The sequence below is a fragment of the Bufo bufo genome, chromosome 9 (genome assembly GCF_905171765.1).
Source record: "Bufo bufo chromosome 9, aBufBuf1.1, whole genome shotgun sequence".
NCBI lineage: Eukaryota > Metazoa > Chordata > Amphibia > Anura > Bufonidae > Bufo > Bufo bufo.
This window is the reverse complement of record NC_053397.1, coordinates 220,199,918-220,218,355: the sequence shown is the minus strand read 5'-3', so window position 1 is coordinate 220,218,355 and position 18,438 is coordinate 220,199,918. Positions and strand designations below refer to the sequence as shown.

Sequence of the window (18,438 nt, the reverse complement as noted above, 5' to 3'; positions counted from 1 at the left end):
GACCCTCTATTAGATCAGAATATACTAATGGGGTGTCTGACAATGGGTTTTCTAAACTGGACAACCCCTTTAATAGGACTTTCATCTAAATAAGTCCTCATTGCTCTCTATCTGCCCCCAGTTTACTGACGGTTTCCTCTTGAATTTCAGATCCAAGACAGACTGGTTGCTAGGGACTTGCTCCTGACAACCTCATTGGGAACACTGTGGTTGTTAGGCAATGTGGCCCTAGCAACCAGACTATCAGAAAGGACTGTGCACCGTGCCTTGCAGAGTGACTTCATTCTCCAGATGTGAAATGAATACAGTTTTATAAAAGAAATCCCTTTAAACAGATCGTAATCCTTCTGGTCACATTCTGACGGCCTCCACCAAGAGGCACTTACCCCATACGGATGTATACATTTTTAATAGATCTGTAGGAGGTGAACTCCCTCTAAAGGACTTTTACCACGCAGCTCTACGTCTGTAGTGGAGCTGGAGCTCCATATCATGAAAACAGAGCTCTTACTGCTAAACAGATACACTAAGGAAAGGTTGGAACTTCTGGACATTCACTTTAAATTTTGCTGGTTCAGCAGTGATTAAATGCTGGTTATAACTTTCTGCTTTTAGAAAAAAAAAAGTCCTGATGTGCAGCAGCAATACATCTATTTACAGCAGTGGGAAAGAGCTTCCAACTAGTGCATACTTTCAGATATCTCAGTGTGCATGCCTTTACTATCCAGTGTCTCACCAGTGTAAAGTACTGCTACACTGGGACATACTGACCATATGCAGGCAGCCGTACACAGGGCTATATGACAGCAGGGGGTGTGTAACCGATCGTTTGCAATTGCAGGGAGATGTTCATTAGACTCCAGCACGAGAATAAGATGCTCCGAGTTCAGCAGGAAGGATCGGAGAATGAGCGCATCGCAGACCTCCAGGTTCAGATGGAGGAAAAACAAAGGAAGATGAGCGAGCTGGAGACAGAGAACCGGTGAGATGAAGACGCTTGGGTAGGGGTCAGCCTTACAAACACAGGGTATGGGACAGCATCATTCAGACAGCTGTTTTATGGTGGAGGATGCAGGTCGTGCCTACACGCATCACCTACATAGCAAATGCATCACATCTGCATCACAGCTTCCGTTCATGATGCTCTGCCATCATACCAGCAGTGCCAGGTGGCTAAGTTTGCGCAGGTGCTGGATTATTTTAGACCATGGGACTGTCTGTGCCTACATGTCAGTGCAGCTACAGGGCGGCAAGGTGATGGAGCAGTTCCCCCCCCCCCTAGTGTAGGAGACTGCTGCGCTTTGTATGTTCTTTGCTGACATCTAGTGGCCAAACTGCAGAACTACATCTTCCTTTTAAATTTGTCTCTTCAGCTTTGCTGAAAGTTGTGACAAAATTCTGATCCTGTCTCGTAGGATTGTGGATATAACATGATGAATATTACCTTCTGTTTAACAGGCTAAACCTGGGTCGTGTGGAGGAGCTGCAGCTGCAGATTGTAGATCTGCAGAAGTCCTTGCAGAGTCAGGGCAGTGAAGCAGACAGTGCCGGAGTAAGTCAGAATATAGACACAGAAAAGTCATGTGTGCTGTGGTTGTATCTTGTACACAGGTGAGAACTAATGGCTTTTTCTTGCAGTCCAACACGCTGAAAAAGAAAATCGAGGCACAAATGTAAGTATAAAGTTCTGCATCCACGTCCTTAAGCAGGCTGATAGGACCACGGGAGCAGATTGTGACTCATATTTCATCTGCAGGGAGAAGTTAAAGGAGGTTCATGATGCCATAGAGACCAAGAAAGAGCAACTGGAAGACTTGGAGCCCGACGCAGCAGATCAGAGCGGTAAGTTATCAGACGGTGCCCTCTAGTGGTGGGATATAAGACAATCTTTCACTGGACAGGTAGGTACAGGAACGTGTACTTATGCAAAGCTCTGCTGATTAATATCATCAGCTCTTCTGGTGCAGTAGGAGTCTGTGCACCATGACACATAAAATCATCCTCCCTCTCATACAGCTCAGCGGGTCGTGGAGCTGGAGGCAGCACTTCACAAGAAGGACGACGACATGAAAGCCATGGAAGACCGCTACAAGATTTACCTGGAAAAAGCCAGAAACGTGAGTGTGACGGTGGGGTCTGCGCTGTGCAATCTCATACTGTCGGCTCAGACGACAAACCAAGCACAGATGCTGCCCAAAAAAAGTACCGTCCCTTTAATTGACCATACACTTCTAGAGTTATTGCAGAATCAGGATTGCAGCAGCGTTTACGTTCCTTTTTTGCGTTCAGTATACGGACCGTATACGGAACCATTCATTTAAATGGAGCCGCAAAAAAAACGGAAGGTACTCCGTATGCCTTCTGTTTACGTATTTCCGTTCAGAAATAGAAAATGTCCTATTATTGTCCGCATAATGGACATGGATAGTGCTGTTCTATCAGGGGCCGGCTGTTCCATTCCACAAAAAACGGAATGCACACGGACGTCATCCGTATTTTTTGCGGACCGCAAAATACTGAAAAAGCCATACGGTCGTGTGCAATAGGCCTTAGACAGTGCGATAGTTTTAAGGTTTTAGTCCCTCGGTGGTGCTGAAGATGCTGGATTATTGGACCTTTACGGCTTGTTAATGTAGAATCATGCACGTGTCCGGCGCCGTATAGACGATAATATTACCGTATGTGACAATTTGTTTTCCTTTTAGGTAATAAAGACATTAGATCCTAAATTAAACCCGGCCTCAGCCGAAATTATGTCACTGCGGAAGCAGCTGACGGAGAAGGAACGGCGGATCGAGCACCTGGAGGTGAGTGGTGGGATCTGCAGCAGAACGCGGAGGGCTCCGCTTACCGCTGGGAGTAATGGCGGCACCGCATTACATGTTCTCTCCCTCCTCATCACACAGGCCGAGTGTCAGCAGGCAAAAGTGCGCGAGTACGAGGAGAAGCTCATAGTGACGGCGTGGTACAACAAGGTGAGGGGCGCTCAGCGGGCGGCGCTGCGGTGTCGCTGGAGGAGACCATTGAAATTAGTGAGGCAGAAGATCACAATAAAAGATAAACAATACAAGCGAATAGCTGCCATAGACATGCAAATAACAGCGCCACACAATGTACATATAATACTGCTATAGATGGGAAAATAATAATACTGCCACACAGTGCAAAGAAAGAGCGCTAGCGGCCAGGTATTGTACAGCGAGAAGTATACAGTATAACAGCGCCATACAAAGCTCAAATAACCGTACTAATAATCATATAATAGCGTCACAATACACTCCGCAAGTAACAGTGGATGGATAGATATGAGATAGATAGATAGATAATATAGATAATAGATAGATAGATAATAGATAGATATGAGATAGATAGATAATAGATAGATATGAGAGTAGCTATCTATCTATCTATCTATCTCTCTATCTATCTCATATCTATCTATCTATCTATCTATCTATTATCTATCTATCTCATATCTATTATCTATCTATCTCATATCTATCTATTATCTATCTATCTATTATCTATCTATCTATTATCTATCTATCTCATATCTATTATCTATCTATCTATCTATCTATCTATCTCATATCTATTATCTATCTATCTCATATCTATCTATTATCTATCTATTATCTATCTATCTATCTATCTATCTATCTATCTGTCTATTATCTATCTATCTATCTATCTATCTATCTCATATCTATCTATCTATCTATCTCATATCTATCTATCTCCTATCTATCTATCTATCTATCTATTATCTATCTATTATCTATCTATTATCTATCTATTATCTATCTATCTCATATCTATTATCTATCTATTATCTATCTATTATCTATCTATTATCTATCTATCTATCTATTATCTATTATCTATCTATCATCTATCTATCTATCTATCTATCTATCTATTATCTATCTATCATCTATCTATCTCATATCTATCTATCTATCTATCTATCTATCTCATATCTCCACTATGTAGACATTTACAGATAACTTTATCTTTGCAGAGCATCGAGCACCAGAAGTTGGCGATGGAGTCTCGTTTAGCCGGGCGGAAGGATTCCTCCGGGAGATCTTTCCTGTCTCAACAGCGCCACGTGACCAACTCGAGGAGGAACGTCTCGGTGGCTGTACATTCTGCCTCCCCTAATTAAAGCGCAGACGAGAACACAAACACAGAAGTGCACTTACGTATTTAAATGACAGGCAGCGGTGGTAGTGTAATGAAAGAGAAGTCGATGCAGGTCATCAGCTTGGTGGACGGTTTGTTCTGTAGCGTACTGACTAGATCAGCGTATTTTCCGCGTTTCTTTCTGTTATACGGATAATTTCTTCTATTTATGTCTTCTGTCCGTGATTTGTATATGAGAAGAACGGATGAAAATGGTTCTACTTCTTTTCTGACCTCCACGAGCTCACGACTGGAACGGCTTCACTGGGTATCAGGTACCTGGTGCCTCAGACCTCGGAATGCCGCGTTGCTATGTTCCTGAACATCACGTGATCCCACAGGATCCCCGTCACCTCTCTGCTTAGGGAGCAGTTACACATTTGCGAGGGATTTCTAAAAAAAAAAATGCAAAAAAGAAACAGCGGTGTTGCCAATAGCAACCGAATAAAAATCATCACTTTCATTTTGCAGAGCTGTAACCTGACATCGCTGCGGGTGACATCGCTGGTTATATTTTTTTTGTGAATCTCCAGTATTAACCTGAATCTGGTGCCGGTGTTTTATTGTCATTTTTTTCCATTTTCATTATCAAAGGGAAAACCCATCTCTGATCACCAGACACAGTATATATAGTCTACATCTGTGGAGTCACTGCACACTGATCCTCAGCTTCATCCAGCAGAATAGTGAGTGCAGCTCTGGAGGATAATACAGGATAAGTAATGTATGTACACAGTGACTGCACCAGCAGAATAGTGAGTGCAGCTCTGGAGTATAATACAGGATGTAACTCAGGATCAGTACAGGATAAGTAATGTATGTACACAGTGACTACACCAGCAGAATGGTGAGTGCAGCTCTGGAGGATAATACAGGATGTAACTAAGGATCAGTACAGGATAAATAATGTACTGTATGTACACAGTGACTGCACCAGCAGAATAGTGAGTGCAGCTCTGGAGTATAATACAGGATGTAACTCAGGATCAGTACAGGATAAGTAATGTATGTACACAGTGACTGCACCATCAGAATAGTGAGTACAGCTCTGGAGTATAATACAGGATGTAACTCAGGATCAGTACAGGATAAGTAATGTATGTACACAGTGACTGCACCAGCAGAATAGTGAGTACAGCTCTGGAGTATAATACAGGATGTAACTCAGGATCAGTACACGATAAGTAATGTATGTACACAGTGACTGCACCAGCAGAATAGTGAGTGCAGCTCTGGAGTATAATACAGGATGTAACTCAGAATCAGTACAGGATAAGTAATATAATGTATGTACACAGTGACTGCACCAGCAGAATAGTGAGTGCAGCTCTGGAGTATAATACAGGATGTAATGGGATCAGTACAGGATAAGTAATGTATGTACACAGTGACTGCAGCAGCAGAATAGTGAGTGCAGCTCTGGAGTATAATACAGGATGTAACTCGGGATCAGTACAGGATAAGTAATGTATGTGCACAGTGACTGCACCAGCAGAATAGTGAGTGCAGCTCTGGAGTATAATACAAGATGTAACTCAAGATCAGTACAGGATAAGTAATGTATGTACACAGTGACTGCACCAGCAGAATAGTGAGTGCAGCTCTGGAGTATAATACAGGATGTAACCCAGGATCAGTACAGGATAAGTAATGTATGCACACAGTGACTGCACCAGCAGAATAGTGAGTGCAGCTCTGGAGTATAATACAGGATGTAACTCAGGATCAGTACAGGATAAGTAATGTATGTACACAGTGACTGCACCAGCAGAATAGTGAGTGCAGCTCTGGAGTATAATACAGGATGTAACTCAGGATCAGTACAGGATAAGTAATGTATGTACACAGTGACTCCACCAGCAGATTAGTGAGTGCAGCTCTGGAGTATAATACAGGATGTAACTCAGGATCAGTACAGGATAAGTTATGTATGTACACAGTGACTGCACCAGCAGAATAGTGAGTGCAGCTCTGGAGTATAATGCAGGATGTAACTCAGGATCAGTACAGGATAAGTAATGTATGTACACAGTGACTGCAGCAGCAGAATAGTGAGTGCAGCTCTGGAGTATAATACAGGATGTAACTCGGGATCAGTACAGGATAAGTAATGTATGTACACAGTGACTGCACTTTATATGTAGATGAATTATATATGTGAACTGTAAGAAGGTGATCAGAGGTTAATATACGCATTACTCTCAGCACAGTGTAAATATGTATGAATGTTAGGAAATTCTTTGTGAATAGATCATTGTGTGGATCTACACTGCATACTACAAGTATTGATTACCTGGCAGCTGCGCTGGGTGAAGGAGGAGGTATCGTCACAGTTCTATTTTAATAATGTTTGTACAATGAAATTATTTTATTGCACAGTGAGAAGAGTTGTACTTATTTTTGTGGGTTGGGGGGGCACCTTCTCTAGTGACGTATTTTGCAAATGACGTTCAATCAGATGACAAGTAATGTAATCCATAATAACCCTTTCTTATATGTAGTCTGTCCTTTGATCACTAGATGGCACTGTTGCAGTACGTTAGGTTTTTGGCCCTCCATACCTATACTCACCTGACGTTTTATATCTACACCCATTGTCTGATTCTTCTGTAAATTACCCAGCCACTTCACACTGGTATCTTCTCCCCTGGCATGTGCAGGTCATGGACCCCCACGTCTGGGCAGGCGGCGGTAAAAAAATAAAACAAAAACAAACCTTATTGTAATTATTTTTGAAAAAATCTTAATTCAACTTAACTTTCTAATAGACTTCATATTTCCATTCCTCAGTTTTAATATCTCTGCTTGCTGTCAGTGGATGCATAGCAGATTACAGCCAGAGACTGAAAACTTTTAGGCCCCTTTCACACGGGCGAGAATTCCGCACGGGTGCGATGCGTGAGGTGAACGCATTGCACCCGCACTGAATCCGGACCCATTCATTTCTATGGGGCTGTGCACATGAGCGGTGATTTTCACGCATCACTTGTGCGTTGTGTGAAAATCGCAGCAAGCTCTATATTGTGCGTTTTTCACGCAACGCAGGCCCCATAGAAGTGAATGGGGCTGCGTGAAAATCGCAAGCATCCGCAAGCAAGTGCGAATGTGGTGCGATTTTCACGCAGGGTTGCTAGGTGAAGATCGGGATGGGGACCCGATCTTTATTATTTTCCCTTATAACATGGTTATAAGGGAAAATAATAGCATTCTTAATACAGAATGCTTAGTAAATTAGGGATGGAGGGGTTAAAAAAAAAAATTAAACTCACCTCATCCACTTGTTCGCGCAGGACCTGGGAGAAAAGGACCTTTGGTGACGTCACTGCGCTCATCCCATGGTCCATCACCATGGTGATTGACCTTGTGATGGACCATGTGATGATCACAGTGAAGAAGAAGAACAAGTGGATGAGGTGAGTTTAATTTTTATATTTATTTTTAACCCCTCCATCACTAATTTACTTGGCATTCTGTATTCAGAATGCTATTATTTTCCCTTATAACCATGTTATAAGGGAAAATATTAAAATCTACAGAACACCTAACCCAAACCCGAACTTCAGTGAAGAAGTCCGGGTTTGGGACTAGGTACCACATTCAGTTTTTTCTCACGCGCGTGCAAAATGCATTGCACTCACGCGGAAAAAACTGAAGACCGCAACGCAATCGCATACAATACTCACCCCACTCGCAGGCAAAATCACACGATTTTCCCACGTTGCGCCCGCATCCTATCCGGCCCTCACACGCGACGCCCGTGTGAAAGAGGCCTTAGGGCTGATGCGTGAAAGAGAGCCAAGCCCCGTTGCGGACAGCAGAGACACGGAGCAGTAACATGATTGATAACGCTCTTTGCCTCTCTGTGACCTTTGTACTACAAAATCACAGTGAGATAAAGTTGTCATCCTGATTTTGTAGTAAAAGATCAGAGAGGCAGAGATCATTATCAATCATGTGACTGCTCCGTGTCTCCGCTGTCCGGAGCGGGGCTTGGCTCTCTTTCACGCAGCGGATTCCACGCACAGGATCTGCTCGTGTGAAAGAGCCCTTACAGACCTTACACTTCTCGCACCTGAGGATTTGCCACAATTATATCCAATCTAGGCAGTGAGACTGATACAATTTACCTGCCCTGATACATTGTAGCAAAGTCAGGAGAGAGACTTGTGCTGTTAACGTACTGTATTTAACACATAGAACATTGTCTAGACTGGATTCAGTTATGACAAACACTTAGCTATGGGATGTAAGAAGAAAAAAAAGTTCCCATTAACTAACAGCAAGCAGGTGTCTTGAAAATGGTTGCAAATTAACACACAGGGGGGTCTTTTATCAACTGTCCACTTTTTCGACAGTTGGGCGGGATGGGGGCTGCGCCAGGGCAAATTCACTAACGAGTACGTATCCAGGTGTACATGTTGGCGAGAAACTAAGGCAGCCTGGGGCTGGTGTAGTTTCTCCGCAAGACGCGCGCACTGCTTCAGATTAGCCCAATTTACGGTGAGGCACATAAATTAGGCTAATCCTCTGGCAGTGCAGGGGGAAATTATAGACACGACCGCGAAGCATTGCAACAGGGTTAGGGCTTATTCACACGAACGTGCCGTGTTTTGCAGTCCGCAAATTGTGGCTCCGCAAAATGCGGATGTTGCCCGTGTGCCTTCCGCAATTTGCGGAATGGAACGGACGGCCCTTTATAGAAATGCCTATTCTTGTCGGCAAAATGGACAAGAATAGGAAATGACTTCAAATTTTTGTGCTATCCTCATTTTTTTGCGGCCCCATTGAAAAAAAAAAAAAAAACGGCTCGGATGCGGAACCAAACCACAGTCGTGTGAATGAGCCCTTAATCAGCAGTAAGTCGCAGTATAGCAGAAATGGCGTCTCCCTGTAAGGGGTTAAACCCCTTCTTATTTCTTATGATACAGTAAAGATCAAAGCAAGTATTATGTATGGCGACTGATGCTACTTACATGTGAGCTTAGATGGTGAATGAAGCAGCTACCTCTCCTCCTCTCACAGCAGGAATTCCTAGCACCAATCGGCTGCTTCACCTGCAGCGTCTCATGTGGGGTCATGGTACCTTTGTCACCAAACGATTGTCAGCAGCTGGATCTCTAATGAGAAAGGGATTGTCCACCTCTGGGTCTGACGGTGACCTGCTTGAAGCGGCTGATAAAGTATTAGTTTTATATTCTGCAATGCCTCACATTAAAGTAACCCTGCAGATGCAACCCATGTTGTGTGCTCGATTCACATCCAAAGCTGCATTCACAATCCCTCTAGCTTCCGTTTCACTTTCAGAACACATCTCCCTGATGCCCTCTGCTGGTTAAGTGGCTGCACTGCACATGCACTGGATTGTAGATGTAGTGTCTGCCCTATGGTCCATCTTCCATGGTGCTGTGCAGGATAAAGCGGTGACTTATAGGAGCTGGGTTCATCTGCACAGAGCCGACTGATTCTAAGAAGCCACCAGTAGAATGCTAAATGCAGCTCTGGAGTAAAAGAACACAACTTAAGAGAAGCAAGCAATGTAGTCACACAAGGTTGCTGACGGGAAATGGAGCTACACTGCAACGAAACCTCTGCACATCACTATCACCAGCTTTTAAGAGTTTCTGAACGATATTTTTGTACTAAAAAGGAATTTTAGATAAATGTCAGAGATTGAATTACATGTTAGTCGCAGCAAGCCCTGGTCCTCTGCAGATCGACAGAAATATTGGATTACACTTACCAGTAATCGTTTTTCTTTGAGCCTATGACAGCACCCCTGGAGAGACCGCCGCCGCTGCCTCCTCTGGACAGGAACCAGAACGCCTTTTAAAAGAGGGATCCTCCCCTCCACCTCCAGTCCTTTTATAAGAACTAAGAAACATAACATCTTAATAACATTATTTTTTTTATATATATATCTTTTTATTTATTTTTTAAATACGCCCCCCCCCACACCTTTTTGGGACTTTTAAAGTACTAGGCCTGAGTTTTTTCTTCCAACCTTTCTGCAAGAATTCTAGCACTAGCGGAATGTCAGGAACCTCTAGCACATCCACTGGTCTATTGGCGAATCTAAAAAAGGCCCTCTAAACTCTAAGATAGATATCAGAAGTAACCTTTCAACTGGCCAACAGAGTGTTAACTACCTCTTCAGAAAGACCTCTTCTTTTTAAAATCTCCCTCTGAAGAGCCAAGCAGTCAGATGTAGATTTTTTACTTCTGGGTGAAGGACTGGACCCCGAGACAGAAGCTCCTGACTGTCCGGCAGCACCCACAGGGTTTGCTATTGACATCCTGCAGAGCCAGGAGAACCAAACTCTTCTCGGCCAGACGGGGGCTATAACTATTACAGTGGCCTCCTCCTCTCTGATCTTTTTGAGAAGCCTTGGTATCATTTTTAGGGGGGGGGGGAGGCATAGAGAAGGCCCTGTCTCCAAGATTGAGACAATGCGTCCATCAGTTTCGGATGTTCTCCGGGAGATAGGGAATAGAAAAGTTCTATCTTTCTATTTGATCTGGTGGCAAAAAGATCTATCTCCGGAATCCCTCATAATGCTGTGACCCTCTGATCTAGGGACTACTCCCCCAGGCTTAGGTGGCGACGACTGAAGAAGTCTGCTTTTACATTGTCCAAGCCCCTGAGATGCACCACAGAGAGAGAAGATAGAGAAGCCTCTGCCAGACTGAATATCTGATGGGTAAGGGACATGAGCTCTGGCACCTCCCTGCCCATTGATATAGGCTACGGCTCTTGTGTTGTCCGAGTAGATCTTTACATTTCAGCCCCTGATAACGGGAAGGCTCTGTATTAGAGCTAACCTGATCGCATTTAATTCCCTGAAATTGTGAGGCTGGGATAAGGCTTTGCTGTCCCAGATCCCCTGCAACAGAAGAGACTCCACATGGGCTCCCCAACCGGATGGACTCGCATCTGTAGTCAAGGGAAGAACCGCTTCTCTGATCCACGGAAGCCCTATTTGAAGGTTCTCTAAATTCCTCCACCACCTCAGGGAGCTCAGAGTCCGAGGAGACAAAGATATCTCCGAGTCCAGTGAGAGTATACATCTGTCCCATTCCTGTAGAATCTGAAGTTGTAGAATCCTTGAATGATATTAGGCCCATTCTACTCCTGGAATTGCAGCCGTCATGAGGCCCAACACAGACATGGCCTCTCTTAGGGTGACAGACGGGTGTGAGTGAATGTGTTGGACCCTGGACTTGATCAGTAAGGCCTTCTGAAGGGGCAACAGACACTTCTGGGTTCTGGAGTCTTGCACCTCTGACTTGGACATAAACTGGACTTTTCTACATGTATCTCCCATCCTAGCTCTTTTAGAACTTCCTTCAACCAGGCAATCTGTCTATGAAGGGTCCGATGTGATTGGGACACTAGAAGAAAGTTGTCCAGGTAAGGTATGATGACTCTCTTTCTCCCTCACATGGGCCATCATTTCTGCCACGATTTTTGTAAACACCCTCGGAGCCTGCGAAAGCCCAAAGGGTAAGGCCTGAAATTGAAGAGGAAGTACTTCCTGATCCGATTGGACTGCTACCCTCAGAAACTTCTGATGGCTGGGATGGATAGGGACATGGTAATATGCATTCCTCAGGTCCACAGTGGCCATAAAGCAGTTCAGGAAAAGATTGCTTACTGATGACCTGATGGACTCCATACGAAATCTCTCGTAGACCAGATACTGATTTAAGCACTTTAGGTTTATTATAGTCCGAAATGAACTATTTGGTTTCTTGACAAGAAACGGGAGAGTAAAACCCTTTTGTCACTTCCTGCTCTGGGATTTTTATCAATACTTTTTGCTCTATTAGAGAGAGAACTTCTGTAATGATAGCCAACTGCTTTGCCGGATCTGACCGGTAATCTGTGACCACAAACCTGCCCTCTGGAATGCTTTGAAAATTTAACCTTAGGCCTTTCCCTTACCACCGAGTTTATCCAAGCACTGTCGGAAATGTCCTGCCACCGATCTGCAAACAGAGACAGACGACCTCCGACAGGGCGCCTGGCGTCATCGGGACTGTTTCTTAGAGGCATCAGACCCGGAAAAAAGAAACCCCGTATTCTTTCTAGTGACACCAGAAAACTGCTTTGCTCTTTCCTTCCCTTTAAACCAGGCATCTCAAACTCGCGGCCCTCCAGCTGTTGCAAAACTACAACTCCCAGCAAGCCCGGACAGCCTACAGGTATCAGCCTACAGCAGGGCATTGTGGGAGTTGTAGTTTTACAACAGCTGGAGGGCCGCGAGTTTGAGATGCCTGCTTTAAACCCTTCTTTATTAAATCTAGGACGGAAAGATCTCCTAGGGGGTTGACTAGCGGAGGGAGACCCTTTTTTCCTGTCGGAAGCCTTTTCTAAAAGGTCGTCAAGGACTGGGCCAAACAAAAACTCACCCTGACATGGGATAGCGCAAAGCTTAGCTTTAGGCCTCATGCACACGACCGTTGTTCGGGTCCGCATACGAGCCGCAGTTTTTGCCCCGCAAAAAAAATATAGCATGTCCTATTCTTGTCCGTTTTGTGGACAAGAATAGGCATTTCTACAATGGACCGCCTGTTCCGCAAATTGCTGAAGGCACACGGGCGGCTTCCGTTTTTTGCGGATCTGCGGTTTGCGGACCGCAAAAAAACTGAACGGTCGTGTGCATGAGGGCTTAGAGGAAGAGTCCCCATTCCAGCCCTTTAACCAAATAGCCCTATGGGCAGAGTTGGATAAGGTCGAAGCCATGGCAGAGAATCTTAAGGGATCCGCAGAAGCATCAGCCAGGAAATCTAGGGTGTTGTTTATAATGGGGAAAGAGATAAGCAACTGCTCCCTAGGGGTACCCCCTTTAATGTGGGACTCTAACTCTCCCATCCACACCTTTAGGGACCTAGCGACAGAGGTAGCGGCAATAGCAGGTTTAAAAGCTGCTGCAGAGGCCTCTCAATTTTTCTTTAAGTAAACCTCTGCCCTTCTGTCCATTGGCTCCTTAAGGGAACCCAAACCCTCAAAGGGTAGAGAATTTTTTCTGGTTATCTTAGCTACGGGAGCATCCAGCTTTGGGGCCCTATCCCAGGGGGCGGAGACCTCTTCATCAAACGGATATTTTCGTTTAACAGAGGAAGGAACGAAAAACTTCCCATCTGGTCTTTTCCGTTCCCTGGCGATTACCGCCTGAATGTTCTTATGTACATCAAACACCTTCCTCTTTCTAGGACCCAGGCCCTCAAACATAGAGTCCTGCACCGATTGCTGAGGTTGTTGATCATCCAAACCCATAGTAGCTCTGACCGCCTGTCGGACGGTAAAAATTAAATTATTAATTATGGTCATAAAATAATTAACCATGAAAAAATAAAATTAAAATTCTGGAAGAATGACCTGGTGAGTTGTAGACAACCTAATCGATACAATTCACATCTGAGTCCAACTATTTCCTCAGATAATAACTTCTTTTGATGTGAGATGACGTTAATGCTAAAGGTGTAGTTCTGCATTATACAATAATACACAGGTATTATAAAAATATGCAGATTTATTGGTTACAAGGTTATAAACATAAATAAGTAAATAAACACAATGATACATGCAAATGAATATATATAGCGTTAATATAAAGCATTACAAGCTTAACAATACATGTGAGTGGAAGTAACTTGTCACATTATAACCAAGCTATTATTAGGTTAGGATATCAAAATAGGAAAATAATTTATATACATCACTTCTGTTCAGAGGAAACCTCATGATATCAGGATGGGCCTGTCTAATCCTGGACATCAATATAGAATGCTAAATACATTCCGCCCCCTTCTAACCAACTACACATCACATGACTTCAAGAATGGGCAAATCCATTCAAGGAGATAACTGTATCCTTCCGCCCCATCCTGGACTATTTTCACATATTATGACTTTGGTAAGACTATTAAGACAAACAACAGGGATATATGATCAAAGCTATTATTATATCTTAAATGGGGAAGAACTTGGAACAAGTCTTTCCTGTGGGAATCTATCACTAAGCTTGGCGAAGACTATTACTATCAATATATATAAGCAATCATTTAATGCTTGATAGATTATGAGCTTTGATTCTTCTGCAGGTAGAATGAAGCCTCACAATATCCTAAAACTACATCTCAATATGAAGATAATTAATTAATTTATTCGCCAATCTAGATGGTATAATTTTACCCACATTATCCAATTAGTATTAATAAAATGAAATATCATTCTTTGTGTCTCTTACCAAGTCCTAGTAGGAATCTCACTTCTGCTCCTAGGAAAGCTGGGTGGTCCATCATCGCATATCTCACCATGACTTTCATCTTGATAGACCCTTCTAGAGAGCTCAACTTGCCCTTGTGTGTCTAGCCGGTCTTCTAACCTCTGTATGTGTCTAGCTCTTTGGTTTTCTGATCTCCTGGTTGCTTGTTTCTCTGGAATCCTTCCTCATCCCTGTATCTGGCTTATTACCAAACACTTATCAGTTAGACACACCTTCCTAGTTTGGAACTTTCCAATCACTGTCGGTTAGGCGTGTACACACGATAAGGACTATGATGTCATTGTATTAACCAGAATGCTTTTCTGCTGCTATTGTAATGTGACCTACTCATACCTAGGTGGCACTGTTGTATAAGCTATTAGCATCATACTATAAAGAGTTAACTACGCAAGTCTGACTTCATCTTGCATTCTATACATCTAGAACCTTAAATCAGAACGATGATTAACTTTGACACATATACTAATTAAAATGCAGACTTAGTGGTACCATTAGACATCTCTCAATCTGTCAAATTTATGGTATAGATAAGAATACAATCGGACACTTGCACGTGTATCTTCAAAGAGTAGTTAATTGCTAGTTAGAATGACATAGCTCTCTTCGGACAGAGACTCATTAACACAGTCTTATACTTATTCTTCCTATATTTTAGGGGTGGAAGCATTCTTAGTGAGAATTATATAAGATAATAAATGCATTATATATCTTTTATAACATTTAACAACATACATAATACCATATATCCTATTGATTACCTTATACTTAAAGAATTAAGGTTCATTATATATATATATATACAGGGAGTGCAGAATTATTAGGCAAGTTGTATTTTTGAGGATTAATTTTATTATTGAACAACAACCATGTTCTCAATGAACCCAAAAAACTCATTAATATCAAAGCTGAATATTTTTGGAAGTAGTTTTTAGTTTTAGCTATTTTAGGGGGATATCTGTGTGTGCAGGTGACTATTACTGTGCATAATTATTAGGCAACTTAACAAAAAAACAAATATATACCCATTTCAATTATTTATTTTTACCAGTGAAACCAATATAACATCTCAACATTCACAAATATACATTTCTGACATTCAAAAACAAAACAAAAACAAATCAGTGACCAATATAGCCACCTTTCTTTGCAAGGACACTCAAAAGCCTGCCATCCATGGATTCTGTCAGTGTTTTGATCTGTTCACCATCAACATTGCGTGCAGCAGCAACCACAGCCTCCCAGACACTGTTCAGAGAGGTGTACTGTTTTCCCTCCTTGTAAATCTCACATTTGATGATGGACCACAGGTTCTCAATGGGGTTCAGATCAGGTGAACAAGGAGGCCATGTCATTAGATTTTCTTTTTTTATACCCTTTCTTGCCAGCCACGCTGTGGAGTACTTGGACGCGTGTGATGGAGCATTGTCCTGCATGAAAATCATGTTTTTCTTGAAGGATGCAGACTTCTTCCTGTACCACTGCTTGAAGAAGGTGTCTTCCAGAAACTGGCAGTAGGACTGGGAGTTGAGCTTGACTCCATCCTCCAATAACTAAACTATTCCCTTTAAGTACAAGGATAAGGTGTATTGTGCAACAATTTATTACTTTTAATGCCTGTTAGGGCTAAGTTACACCTATTGTTCCTGTACCTACCAATAACTAAGACATAACTTTTAATAGATACTGCTACTAATACTTAAATAAGTGACTAAATAAACTAAATGGTTAAAACTTCCAGCGTCCGCTGGCCTTTCAATCTCAGTTTAGAGTGCCCTGTCAGGGCACTCTAAACTGAGATTGAAAGGCCAGCGGACGCTGGAAGTTTTAACCATTTAGTTTATTTAGTCACTTATTTAAGTATTAGTAGCAGTATCTATTAAAAGTTATGTCTTAGTTATTGGTAGGTACAGGAACAATAGGTGTAACTTAGCCCTAACAGGCATTAAAAGTGACTCCATCCTCAACCCGAAAAGGCCCCACAAGCTCATCTTTGATGATACCAGCCCAAACCAGTACTCCACCTCCACCTTGCTGGCGTCTGAGTCGGACTGGAGCTCTCTGCCCTTTACCAATCCAGCCACGGGCCCATCCATCTGGCCCATCAAGACTCACTCTCATTTCATCAGTCCATAAAACCTTAGAAAAATCAGTCTTGAGATATTTCTTGGCCCAGTCTTGACGTTTCAGCTTGTGTGTCTTGTTCAGTGGTGGTCGTCTTTCAGCCTTTCTTACCTTGGCCATGTCTCTGAGTGTTGCACACCTTGTGCTTTTGGGCACTCCAGTGATGTTGCAGCTCTGAAATATGGCCAAACTGGTGGCAAGTGGCATCTTGGCAGCTGCACGCTTGACTTTTCTCAGTTCATGGGCAGTTATTTTGCGTCTTGGTTTTTCCACACGCTTCTTGCGACCCTGTTGACTATTTTGAATGAAACGCTTGATTGTTCGATGATCACGCTTCAGAAGCTTTGCAATTTTAAGAGTGCTGCATCCCTCTGCAAGATATCTCACTATTTTTGACTTTTCTGAGCCTGTCAAGTCCTTCTTTTGACCCATTTTGCCAAAGGAAAGGAAGTTGCCTAATAATTATGCACACCTGATATAGGGTGTTGATGTCATTAGACCACACCCCTTCTCATTACAGAGATGCACATCACCTAATATGCTTAATTGGTAGTAGGCTTTCGAGCCTATACAGCTTGGAGTAAGACAACATGCATAAAGAGGATGATGTGGTCAAAATACTCATTTGCCTAATAATTCTGCACTCCCTGTATATATATATATATATTCACAGATTCGTTTCTTATCTCATTCCTCTATTTACTCTCCCCCATTATCAGACAGCAAGCTGTAGGGGTGATTTGTACCAGATGTTTAGAGAACATACTAACTTCCTCATGCTTTATCTTTAAATATAAATCTTTTAAAAGACAAGGAGTACTCTCTCAAACTGGCACAATTATAGAGAAAAAAATGATGATTACACTTACCGATAATCAGATTTTCCAGACCCCTCAACAGCACCACAGAGAGAGGATCGGCCCCCAGGGACAGGAAACCTGCAGAATAAAAAGGTGGAGCCTCTCTCCAACCTCAGTGGTTTACAGAGCATGAGAGCGACTCCGGCCAAGGTCATTTTATCTAATTATGTAAATATATATATATATATATATATATATATATATATATATGTATATATTAAAGAGGACCTTTCACCGATTCTTACCCTATGAACTAAGTATACAGCCATGTGGAGCGGCGCCCGGGGATCTCTCTGCACTTACTATTATCCCCGGGCGCCGCTCCGTTCTCCTGCTATGCCCTCCGGTATCTCCGTTCCCTAAGTTATGGTAGGCGGAGTCTGCCCTAGCGCTGGCCAATCGCATTGCAGAGCTCACAGCCTGGGAGAAAATAACCTCCCAGGCTGTGAGCTCTGCGCTGCGATTGGCCAGCGCTAGGGCAGACTCCGCCTACCATAACTTAGGGACTGGTATCTCCGCCTACTATAACTTAGTGAGCGGAAATACCGGAGGGCATAACGGGAGAACGGAGCGGCGCCCAGGGATAATAGTAAGTGCAGTGAGATCCCCGGGCGCCGCTCTACATATCTGTATAGTTAGTTCATAGGGTAAGAATCGGTGAAAGGTCCTCTTTAATATTTATTTAAAAAAGATATAATTTCACACCCTGTGCAACTCAAGTCAAGAAACCAGAAACTGTCGTGGGGTCTGGAAAATCCGATTACCGGTAAGTGTAATCATCGTTTTTCCCTTCCCCCACGACAGCAACACAGAGAGGAATTACACAGAAGAATACCCCTTCCTTCCGGGGGCGGGGGGGCACCACTTGCAGAACTTCTTACCGACAGAGACAGAATTTAGCTGGAGCCAATAGTGACGGTAAGGTAGAAGGAGAAGACCACGTGGCAGCCTTACAGGTTTGCACAATAGAAACATTAGCCCTC

At 43.1% G+C, this 18,438-nt stretch overlaps 1 protein-coding gene across 1 annotated transcript in view; it reads left to right on the top strand.

Moving 5' to 3' along the window:
- The window catches only part of HOOK1 (hook microtubule tethering protein 1), a 32,602-nt gene extending 28,013 nt beyond the window's left edge, over window positions 1-4,589 (top strand). Inside the window, exons 15-22 of the mRNA XM_040406916.1 lie at window positions 842-982; window positions 1,459-1,552; window positions 1,639-1,673; window positions 1,757-1,842; window positions 2,017-2,117; window positions 2,706-2,807; window positions 2,907-2,975; window positions 4,022-4,589. Of these exons, the coding sequence (XP_040262850.1) occupies window positions 842-982; window positions 1,459-1,552; window positions 1,639-1,673; window positions 1,757-1,842; window positions 2,017-2,117; window positions 2,706-2,807; window positions 2,907-2,975; window positions 4,022-4,168 (775 nt within the window). The 3' untranslated portion in view covers window positions 4,169-4,589. The remainder of the gene's footprint in view (window positions 1-841; window positions 983-1,458; window positions 1,553-1,638; window positions 1,674-1,756; window positions 1,843-2,016; window positions 2,118-2,705; window positions 2,808-2,906; window positions 2,976-4,021) is intronic.
- The last annotated feature ends 13,849 nt before the right edge of the window (window positions 4,590-18,438 follow it).